This window comes from Camelina sativa, chromosome 15 (assembly GCF_030686135.1).
Source record: "Camelina sativa cultivar CO46 ecotype springtype chromosome 15, ASM3068613v1".
In the NCBI taxonomy this organism is placed as follows: domain Eukaryota; kingdom Viridiplantae; phylum Streptophyta; class Magnoliopsida; order Brassicales; family Brassicaceae; genus Camelina; species Camelina sativa.
Window position 1 is genome coordinate 4897571 of NC_141894.1, and position 12383 is coordinate 4909953.

General features: G+C 33.6%; 1 protein-coding gene and 1 pseudogene across 1 annotated transcript; both read right to left on the bottom strand.

Annotated features, from left to right (window-relative positions):
- Positions 1-2633: 2633 nt before the first annotated feature.
- On the bottom strand, positions 2634-3555 carry LOC104745392 (NDR1/HIN1-like protein 1 pseudogene; annotated as a pseudogene).
- Positions 3556-4592: 1037 nt separating this feature from the next.
- On the bottom strand, positions 4593-8401 carry LOC104745391 (digalactosyldiacylglycerol synthase 1, chloroplastic). The gene is made up of 7 exons (XM_010466603.3): positions 7341-8401; positions 7168-7200; positions 6887-6974; positions 6189-6670; positions 5823-6089; positions 5372-5721; positions 4593-5287 (listed from the first exon to the last, which is right to left on the bottom strand). Exons 1-7 carry the CDS (start codon positions 8028-8030, stop codon positions 4777-4779), a joined length of 2421 nt encoding a protein of 806 aa, XP_010464905.1. The 5' UTR covers positions 8031-8401; the 3' UTR covers positions 4593-4776.
- Between the last annotated feature and the right edge of the window lie 3982 nt (positions 8402-12383).

Here is a 12383-nt window from a genome sequence, read left to right on the forward strand (position 1 = left end):
ATTATATTATTTAGATTCATTGTGAAAATAAATATTATTTGAGATGATTAATCGAAAACTAAAGACGTTTTTCCGAGATGATTGATAAAGTCCATATAAAAAATGATTCAATTATACCAGTATAAGTGAGACCAAAACCTAACTTATATATATTTACAATTCATAATAATTTGATTTTAATAAACTAATATAAACATATTATACATATATATATATATATGTTAATTAACTATATACTGATAAATGATATATGATTAGAATGATATGAATAAGTGAATAGAAATTAAAAAATAATTACATAATAATTTCATATGAATTATTTATCTTAAAATTAATAAAATAATAAACGCGAAATAGAAAATATGCGACATATATTAAGGATGACAAGTAGAATTGAAAATAAAATTATACATCTTGATGTTCATAATATAGGAATAATATATATGTAGTACTAATATCCCTAAAAAAAATTAAGAACAATTTAGATGATAGAAAACTTAAATATTTCAATCATATTTTTTAAAAAAAATATCACATATATATATATATATCATATATTACATATATATATATATCATACATACATGTTGAACTTCTTATAAACATAATAGCATATGCTACACACATGTTGAACTCTTACATAAAGTATATAAGAATTAAAAAATGCAATAATTAATTATTAATATATTTTATTATTTATTCTATTTTAATTGTCATTAATCATTCATTAGAATGCTATAAATACTATGGAGGTGGAGGTGAAAAAAATAACATAAACACAAATAAATAATTGTAATTAATTAAAATTTAGTGCCTTAAAATGTGGATATGATTAGAAATATGAGAGTTACAAAATATTTTATAGAATATGTAAGTTAATAAAATATGTGAGAGAATTCATAAAATAAATTTATTGTGAATAAAGAACTGATTTTTTTTGTTTGAATATAAAATTTGAAATTACTATTAATATAAATATATGACAGGAGCTTCAAGCTAATCAAATTGTAATAATTATACATTTTGTTCTCTCTTAGAAAGGAATATGTATTTAGCTATTTCTCTATAAATATTTATATATTTTATATATTAAAAGAAATTTTAGTTTATTATAATTAGAGTGAAATTACAAAAGAAATTAATAATCATATTATGTGAATTATTTCTATTAAAGTGAAGAAATAAAACAGAAAATTATTATTGGAAACTATGGTTAAAAAATAAAAGAAAAATTGAACAACTTATAATTTATTACTTAATTGAAGTTGTTTTTTACAGATGCTAACTCTTTAGGTGATAGATGTCAAATTTTAGAAGAAAGTTTTAAAATAAACTTTATATTAAAATATACTTTAGTTTATTATAATTAGAATAAAATTACAAAATAAATGAATAATCATATTATTTGAATTATTTTTATTAAAGTGAACAAATTAAACAGAAAATTATTATTGGAAATTACTATTTAAAAGTAGAATAAAAATTAAACATTTTATAATATATTTTACAGATAATAACTCTTTAGGTGATAGGTGTCAAGTTCTGAAATAAAATTTTAGAATGATCTCTTTTTAGTTATATGAGATTATACTATGAGTTTGGCAGAGTCTTACTCGGACGTTCTAGTGCCTGTGTGTAACAGCCCACATAGCACGTTCATAACCACTTTATTTTTATTTTTTGTTTTATCAAAGAAAATCCAAGGGTTAGGTTTCTTAAACTTTATTTGGGATATAGAACGTTTTGTGTCTATGATCATGTGATTGAAATCCAACGTGATATTTATTGGTGACTGACTTTTCCGTCAACGGTTCTTATATTATTTTTTCTCCCAACACTTCAATAATACTAAGTTTTAAAGGACCATATATTCCTCTTTCATTTGTCAATTTAAGGGACCATGTTTGAGATCACAATGTATGAAAATGCAAATTAGCAAGAGATAAGTCTTCTCCCCTGCGTCACATAATCTCTAGAGTCATTAGAGCCAAGTATAGATACTAATTATTTAGTAGTAACTAGCATAAAAATGCAAATTAAAACTAGGGCACTATTCTTGCAAGTTGTACTTGTAACAGCGAATACCGGATTCTCATATATTTTCATTTCAAGATCCAAGAATATTCACGGTGTAACCCCTAAGTAACGTTACGTGTTAACTTTATTTGAATGTAGCAAAACTTTAGGGGAATGGGCTTTTGTAATGTGCAAGAAAACCATATTTTAAGCCAGACACCAATAGATGAAAATAATCTATACATAATCCATAAATATGATTAAATATGACTAAAAAAAATCCAATCCACATAAATTTATTGTTTGTGGGATATTGTACAAATATATAAAAGTCTTTATATGAAGAATGCATGGATCTCTATTTAATTTCAGAAAAAAAGATGGAGACAAATGGACAATGACACCATCACACAACGTCCACAAAACATTAACGACTCTAATCTATTCAACTAAAATTTAATCTCCATCGCCGTCCAACTTTACCATTACACAAAAGAGAATCATATCAAAAGTTTACAAACAAAAGTAGATTTGACAGGATCAGAAGAAGATGCATCAAAATCAGTAAAAATATACTTTAAAACAAACTCACTAAAATAGAATTTAACATTCAACTATAATAAAAGTACTAATCCGATCCATATTGAAATTCTTAAAACTCGTTACAAGAAACAACATCACGAATCTGTAAATATTTGCTATTCGTATAAGCAAAATGTACAATTCACATGGTAATTAAGGAAAGACAAATTATTTAACGTAGACTTTGGTTACCTTTTTTTTTTCTCCGTCGCCGTTTTAGACACTAACACTACAACTAGAGGTAAACGTATACTTAACGGCGTTGTTTCCGACAATAACTCCGGCAGCTTTATTATTGAAGTCTATATAAGCTGGACACTTCACATAAAGATGATACTTGCCGGTAATAAAAGTACCAACCTTCCACCTCACTCTACCGTCAGCACGAATGATCAACATAACGGAACCGTTATCTTGATCTTGGTCAAGACCAAGGCCGTTGAAAGGAGCGACGGGAACGGAGGTTCCGTAGACAAACGGCGACCAGATGTTGACTTCTTTGTGTCCTTGATACGTGGAAGGGATCGATGTTCGGAAAGTGATCTGTTGGTTTCGGTAAGTAGCGTAGACGTCAAGGCGGTCGTAGTAGATACCGATCTTGTCGTTAGTGTTCCGGGAAGAGAGAGTGATTTGTAAGTTAGAGGTGAGGAGGTTCGGTGGATTTCCGGAGACGTTGAAAGCGTAGACGGTTGCGTCTTGGAGGAGGAAACGTGGCTTTGAAGGTTGGAGAATTGCCCAAACGAGGAGGATCGTGAGGAAGATTATGAAGAGGAAAAAGATTATAGACCATATTATTCGCCGGATAAGTTTCCGGCGAGAGTGGCTGTGGGAACCACAGTCTTTGGAGGTCATGGTGGTGAGTTTATTTTTTTCTCCGACGGTGGGTGGTGGTGGGGGGAGCAAGTGGAGAAGTTGTTAAGAGATAATTTTATTTTTGGTTGCTCTAAAATAATGGTGCTAATTATATGTAGGATTTATAGGAACGTGATAGGGGAATAAAGGTAGTCTTACATTAAACCAAAAATAATAATTCTCCCTAGTGATAACGGTATTTTAATATATTTTTTATTTTCTTTTTCCAAAACAATACAAGATATTTGAAAACAATATGTACTAACCTTATAACATCAAATTTGTATTGTGATATGTTGAATGTTAAAAGGATTTTTTATTATTATTTATAATTGAATATATATATTTTGTTCTACATTTCTAGAAATGTTGAAAAATATGAATACATGATTTGATATGGTCGGTGCAAGTTTCTCTTTAGAAAGGTGACTTTATGTGTGATCGAAGAAACTTTCATCGGCTCCACTCCAAACCATAGTAAGAAATTCAGCTTAGTTAGTTTAACTTTCAGTTTCCCGATTTAAAAACCGACACTTAAAACCTAAAAACAAACAAATATATATCTACTATAATAAAGGTTATGTTAAAATCAAAACATGGAACTCGGATTTGTTCCATCCCTCGATATTATTCATTCACTATCGAACTTATGAAATTCTTTTCATGATCAATTTTTAAAAAATCTACAATATTTGATGCAAAGTGAAAAACTCATGGATACAGACAGCTTTTTGGAGCCATCATATGGGTAAATGAATTCTCACTACCAATTATGAGTCCAATTTGGTGATAAGAAATTATACCCCAATCTAACTTTTGTAATATATTTTAATGATCATATATCGGCTATACCATGTGTAGGATTAATAATTGATAGAGATTAAAAGAAAGTTCAATTTATCCACGTATTCTCCCACGTAGAAAAGACGACGTAAGTGACCTAACACTAGTTGCCAAAGCAGAAACCACCACCACTTTTCCCATCATTTTCCTTGTCCTTTTACGTTGATTAATATGTAACTTTGGGGAGAAAGTATTATTAGTCGAGGGCATATATAATTTCTATATTGATTCGTTTTTTCGTGTTAATAGTGTTCTTTACATGATCTTTGGAGTAAGAAATGGGAAATAGCTTGGATCCGTGAACAAAAGTTTTTTTTTCTTAATATATATATCATCAAAATACGCTTCGTATTCTACAAAAAGACATCTATCTACCCTTTCTATTAACAAACGACCTTCAACAACTATAGAAAGTAGCAATAATAATAAGGAAAACAATAAACGAGTGGATGCTTAACAAGTCAAAAGCTGTGAGGGAAAAATCTACCAGCCGTAGATTGGTTTGTGAGCTTGAGGTGGAACAAGATTCAGATCCTTGCAATGTTGCTTATCATAGTCTTTTGTGCTTGGTGTTGCTCCGGTGCATACTCTCAAGAAATCGTTCCCTGTTAGAACATAGTGTGTGAATGCCAATCCTCCATCGACCATCTCGTTAAAGCTTGGAACAGATCTTGATTTCTGCATCCTCCGTCCTCCATCTCCCTCATTTAAGATCTTATCGAGATCTGAATACTCCATGAACCTCTGTGTTGCTGCTTCCCAAGAGAGATTGTACATTTGCTCTGGAGTGAGAGGTAATGGCTCTTTCGTCATTGCTTCATTCACTTTGGCCACAAAGTCTTCGGATGTTTTGTAAGTTAAGCAGTTCGGGAATGATCTGAAGAACTCGTTTGAAGGATGATCAGCACAGACAACAAACTTCCCCATGGCTAGAGCTTCTGCGGTTGCTGTGCATAGAACATCGCTGATACTAGGGTTTATGAACACTTTGTACCTTCATTTAGACGAGAGGGGAAAACAATCAGAGAGAGAAACATTAAACATTTTTCAAAAGCACCCGCATATTTTCAGAGCTTACTTGTGAAGAGAATCATCTGCGTGGTCCCTTCCTTTGAGGAAATTGAGATTCAAGTCGTGTTTCTTTGCTGCACGTTGGACCTCGACTGAATCTTCACCGTTCCCATAGACATCTAGATTGAAGCTCCCAAGTTCGCTCTTGTGCTTAGCCATAAGATCTATTAGTTCTCTGTATCCTTTAGCCCACACCATTTTTCCTAAGAAATATGCACCCTTTGAGAAGGCTTGTTCTCCACGGGATCTCTCTTCAGCAACTTTCTCCCCAATCATAAGGAACTTGGGATTTACACCATGGACATTGCATACAACAGACTTTGGTAAATCTTGTGTTGCCGCAGAGAGGCGAAGAACCTTTCAGGAGTGGAAAACATTATGTATTAGCTTGTGTACTATTTTTAAAGAGGGTTCAAGCAACAGTACAAAGGTTCAAAGAGAGATACTAGATGATTCACCTTGTCGCAGTACGCTCGTGTGACCCAGTTGTTTACATGGTTCACAAAAAATGCTTGAAGAGCTCCATTCTTCTCCCTCTTAATGTACTCTAAGTAGTTTGTGTGGACAATTCCAACAACATGGTTGAATTTATCGGTCCAACGCTTGCCATGATAATACCAGTTGAGATGTTCAGGTTCTTCAAGTATAGCAATGTCAGCATCCTTTGACGGTATAAATTGAGAAGTGTCACCAGCAGGAAATATGCTCCGCCTATCTTTTGAGAACTACAAGAAACCAGAAAGCTCAGTTACTCTCAAGAAATAATTGAAAAGCATATTGGCAGTCACAGAAACAAAGTATAGAATCCAAAATGATCAACATACCTTTCCTGGGTAAAAGGAGATTTTAAAATCAGCCTTGAAACCAATCCTTTCCTCCAACCATTTACGTATATAACTCTCTTGTTCTTCAGGTGAACTGAAGGTAAGATTGTTTGGATAGACTAGTTCTTGATCAGATTCGCAGAGCCAAGGAACCACGAGCGTAACACTCTGTTTTGCAGATTTTGCTAAATATGCCGCTCTGAATAGGGGATTTACAGCTGTTCCGGTCATCCACGGAAGACTTGCCGTTGTAACAATGGCCACATGCCTTTTGTTTTCTGATGTTTCAGGCTTCAAAAAATCAGTCCAAAACCCACCATCATAATGATGTCCTGTGCTCTGAAGAACACTGGCTATCCTCGTATCCAAATCAACTCCATGGTTATCATTTTCAATTAAATCGGATGCTTGGGCAGATGGGAGGTGCCAAAGGTGTTGGCTCTTGCATTTGCAAAGGCTTTCTACTATTCGGTCGCACGTATCTGTAAGACAAAATAATGGAACATAATCAGGGACTTAGTTTCTCATGTAAGTACTAAACTGTGCGATAATTTAAAACCATTAACCTACACATCTGGAAATTGTCAAGTCTATGGCAGATGTCATCTGAGTGATATGTTTCCATAACCATCCACAACTCAGTACGTACAACAGATAAAAAAAGAGTAAGCATCATGAAGAGAAAAATGCAATCTTACCCTTCCTTACACCAATCTGATCAAGAAAAGGTTCAGATTGTCTAACCAAACATGCCAAAAGTTCAGGTACATCCAATGGAGGGACATCCTGCACCAAACATTAAAGTATGCCACGTTAAACTCCCAATATAACACTATACCAAGGTCTACCTAAATTATATGTTATAACAAGAAGAACCCAGCAGGTTAACATGTTCTTGTAAAGAAAATTAAGAAAACAACTTGAGTAAACAATCTAAAACATTATGGAATTGATAGAGCTCCAACTTCCAAATACCAACCTTTGCCTCATCAGTTTCTTTGTAAATTGATTTCTGCAAAATAGAACAAAAGAGAAAGCGCCAATTAGATAAGTTGCCATATACCATAAGAAACTACAAGAGAAGGATTTCACCATCTGAGTAGAATTAATCAAGAAATTGAAATAGGTTCCCTGAAAGCTGGAAGAACTTACAAAGCTAGTTTTGAGCTTCTCTACAAATTCGCTGTTCTTGAATCCACTCAATAATTCCGATGAGCTTCGTTTCTCAAACTCTTTCAACCTAGTCTTCAAAGACCTAATCGGTTCCCAATCACCAAAACTAGCTTCCCCCTCCTCTCTCTCAGCCTCCGCGAAAAACTCCGTAAACCTAACCCTATCCCTATTACGCCGTTTCCTCATCCTACCAATCTCTAAAACTCCCTGACGCTCATCCAATTCCATCTCAGAAACAATCGCCTTCTTAATCGCCGATAGATCGATCCCAAGCTTCGCCCTAGCTGGTCCCCACCTCTCCATAACCTTACGGCTAATCTCCGGAGCCGAATAAACCCTACGAAACTCCGAAATCTTCGGCTGAAGCTTCTTCATGATACCAATTTCACTCGCCGATGGTGATACGACGACGGGAAACGCAGACCTCGCCGAGTTATTTAAGAAATTCTCGATCTCTCTGTCGAAGCTCGACGCTAGATTCTTAACGGAGTTAGCTCTGTCTCTCATCAGCTGCAAATCCGCATCAGCTGAGTCCCATACCTCTCTCCACCCTTTCGACAGAAACGATAACGCGTTCGTCGAAGATAGCGTCATCGAAAGAGACGTAGACGTCGATGTTCCGGTCGTCATTGATGTAGACGACGGAGGAATTAGAGTCTCCTTAACCATGAATTTAGGGTTTTATCGTTTCGTCACGACGATTTCGTGAGTGTATATGCTTAAGGTTTGTTGAGAGAATTGGGGGAAGAAGAAGAAGAAGAAGAAGAAGAGAAACGGACGGCTGAGATTAATTTGGTTATTATTCTGAAAGAGATTGAACACGTGGAAAATAAACAAGTCGGACGATAGGAGCTTTTTTGTGAAGCTTGAGTCCCTTGACCCGTGACTGACGTGGCATGAGTCTTATTCGTTGATGACATGGCGTGTTGTGAATGGTTGACGAGATTATCCGATTTGTGTCGGATTGTTTACGCAGGAATATGCTGGAACCGAAGAATCTGGTCCTACGAGGCATATGGGCAATGACAATGACATCGGCCAAAAAGAAACATAGTATTAACGGCTCAAAATGGAGGCCTTAACGAGACGAGAGTACCATTAACGGCCCAAAATAGTGGCCGACTTAGCCGAAACAAGCAACGGACGCCACGTGACAAGCTTGTGACTGGTTTGTTTATAGACAAATTAGCAAAAAATTTGATACAAACATAATAAAATAGTTGAATCTTTGTCTTGATCACCATCTTGATTCTTGAATCTTGACCATATATCATGCAATAATATCACGGTCGACATGAACGCTTCGCTTGCTTAAGAGTTTCTAACGATTGAATTGGATCAATCTGCTTTAAAGCTTTGTATTAAAGAATACAAATAAATATGTTTGATTCCAAATCATGGCTAAGTTCTGATAAACATTCTAACTTTGGACTCTTCAAAGCCCATTCCTAGTTCCAAGAGAGTTTGATCAGCTTTTGACTCTATGGAAATTATTGACTTTAATGTTGATGATAGTCTAGTTTGGACTTATCATTTGTAGCCCTCATTCTTTACAAAAGTGGGAACTTTTTTCCAATCAAATCTCAAAGATGACATTCTTAATTCGAGTGAAGTTTCCAGAGGCACAATCTTAGGCCAACACTTGCTATATAACATATACTATAACTCAACCTCCTTTTTTTATCACTTGGGTTTTTCTTTTGTTTTTTTGTTTTGTGTGTGGATGTTAACAGCAATAATCATTACCAGCCTTGGTTATTTTACCTTAGTATCGTATGATGATCAATATAAATACTAATTCTTTTCTGCCTTAATTCTAATATTAATATGTATACGATTCCATCGATATCTTCTTCTTTCATGCATAGTCCCATTTCCTTGATTGACATATATCTACTCCTCGAGTTGTGTTTTTGTTAAGGATCCTACTGTTTTTTAGAGTCATATGGTAGCGAAATGTCAATTGGAAGCGGCCCCTCTGTTAAATTTTGCAGAAACAAAGAATCAATTGATCGAATTAGTGGAATCAATTGTTTCCACTTAGTTTCCTTAAGGATCCATTTCTTGTTCACTCGTCTTCTTCACCTTGCTAATAAACCCTGAAGAAAGATTCAAGATATACATACATATGAATTGCTGCATTATGCTGGTTTGTAGGCTGTTTCGCACATCCCCCCGACTCTGCGTCTAAAGTGTCGTCTCTCGTGTTTCAAGAACGGGGCTGAACACGTCTAGCTCTGGCTCTACCTTACAAGATATGATGTTCAGTTTCTCTGTAAAGAGCTAGAAAAATCTTTGAAGGTACAACATGTCTGTCTCCTCTCTGTTGCTTCCTTCTCGGTTCTGTTTCTTTGCCAAGTTTCATCATCTCTTACTTGTATGTCCAGGGTACTGCTGATGACAACAATACAAGAAAGGAATCCTTCTCCAGTATGTAGTTTAAACTACGCGTCCCATCCTATCTTCTGTCTTCTATTAACAAAGCCAGTTTGACATTTTTTATTTCTTCTTGAAGGTCTCAGGCTTCATGTCACAAACTGCAAGGATGTGTATGCTTCTTTTGACAAAAAAAAATTCAATGTACCACTCTGTTCCGCGCCCTTTTTTTCAATTTCTGGATGGTACTTGTTATATATATATATATATAGCTAACATTAGGAGGATTAAGAAGTTTCACAAGAAGTTGTTTTGTTTATTGTTTCAGGGTGCAACAATGGGGTGTTTTGTTCACAGATTTTCCTCCAGTTCTTCAACTTCATCTTTCGAGGTTTCAAAATAGTAAGGTAATATAGTATAAGCTCCAGATGTGAGACTGTGTTTGTTTTCGTACCTCTTAGTAGTTAGTGAAATATGTTTGACTCTATGGGTTATACGAAAGCTACAAACAGATTAAGGCGAGAGTGTACATAGTAATCTGCATCATGCTGCAGTAGCAGTGTTTGTCTTTGTTTAGCTATATGGCAGCTAATGTATCTTCTTCATTACAGATAATTGCTCGGTACGAGTATCCCTTAGAACTGGATCTTGATAAGGAGAACAGTAAATATCTGTCCATTGATGCTGACAGGAGCATCCGGAATCTATACACTCTTCACAGGTTAGTGGTTAATTAGTTATCCGTCTTTACTTTTGTGCTTTGTGCTTCACAAGTCGATTGACAAGAGACTGATTTCACTTAACAGTGTCATTGTCCACAACGGAGATGGAAATTACTTAGCTCTCATTAGGCCCAGACTGTCAGATTTGTGGTAAGCTCTGTAGTTTTTGTTATCATTGTATCATTGTCCACAAAGAGTCATTAATTTTCTTTTTAGAACATTGTACCAGCGACTAGATGTTTTTTGTAAGGCACTAAATGAGCTAATGAGAGACAAATGGAATAAAGGTTTCTCTATACAAATCGTTTCATGGACGCTGCGGTATTAATGTATTATTTTGTTAATTCTAGTGATTTAGTATGCAATCCGCAGTATACCGCATAACAATTTTTATTTAATACAATTTTAATTAAATCAGTCTAATTCAATATATTTTATATTTGTGTTGTTAAAATAGTAAAATTGAAGATTTAACCCATACTGAAGTATCATATTTTTTAGTATTACCAATTCAACATTATCATGTCATATAACTCGTCCTGCAATATAACCTGTTTGTGTTATTTTGAAAATTGAATGTTTAAATAATCATAATTTTAAAATTTTTATTAAGTTTAGATATATTAATTATCATATTTTAAACTTCTTAAAAGTTTAAAATTTACTTTATACGGTTAACTTAAATAGTTCAACTAAAAACCCAAATTAAACTCGCGATATACCATGAAACTATATTTGTTTAGCACAATCTTAATTAAGTTTGACATACATTGGTGTTGTTAAAAATATTAAAATGAAAAATTAACCCATATTGAAGATCGTATTAATAATTTTTTTATTATTGATTCAAAATCGTCCCGTCAGATATATAAACCGTCATGCAATAACTCGTCTGTGTTATTTAAAATTTTTAATATTTTAAGATATTCATAATTTTAAACTTCTTATCAAGTTTAGATATATCAGTTATATATTTTGAACTTCTTAAAAATTTAAAATTTACTATATATGATAAATTTACTATATATGTATGTTGAACACACGGTGTTTATATTAATTGATAAAAATATGTTTGTTTTTAAAAATGTAAATCACAATATGTGCAGAAAATATACATTTTTATTAATTTCATGTATCATATGATGATTCACATGCAATAATTAAAAACTAAATTCAAACAAAGATTTATATTAGTTTAAATCTGGAATAAATCTTCTAAATAGTTATATTAATTTTTAAACATTATATATATATAATATTTTAATTGTGTTTGGTTATAAGGATATTAGAGAAAGTTAATTAAAGTTGTTTGGATATAGATATAACATTGAATGGTATTAAATGCTCAGACTTTTCAAAACAGATTTAAATGGCAAAAACTGCTGCAAAAATACTATTGTAGTTTCCTCCTTTCACCTTTACAAAGGGCTCGAAGGCAATTATGCTTGTATATGTCCGGAAAAGTGAGAAGGACAATATATTTTGCACAATGGATGATAAAGACATACCTGAGCATGTAAGACTGAGGAATTATGGTTGAACATGTAATACGTACTTAACTAATTGAGTTTTTTTTTTTTTTTTCTCATAGGCAAGGCTGAAGAAAGCAGCAAGGCTGAAGAAAGCAGAAGATAATCAAACCGACAGCTTTGTCATAATCAAGGTTAATATTTAATCACGGTGATTTGATATAATTAATTGTCTTCTCTTAATCTAACTCGTATCATCATCAAGGTCGCTAGAGTTCAGGACGAACAAACTGGGACAGGCCTAAACGGACTGGGAAGACAAACGCAAAATGTCAATCATGATTCATTGTAATAAGTGAAGAAACATAGATAAAATCTATAGTATATTCATATTATTTCCGTAAAGAAAAGTGCTTCCGGGTAAGTATAGAGAGTATATAGTGAACCCATCATAC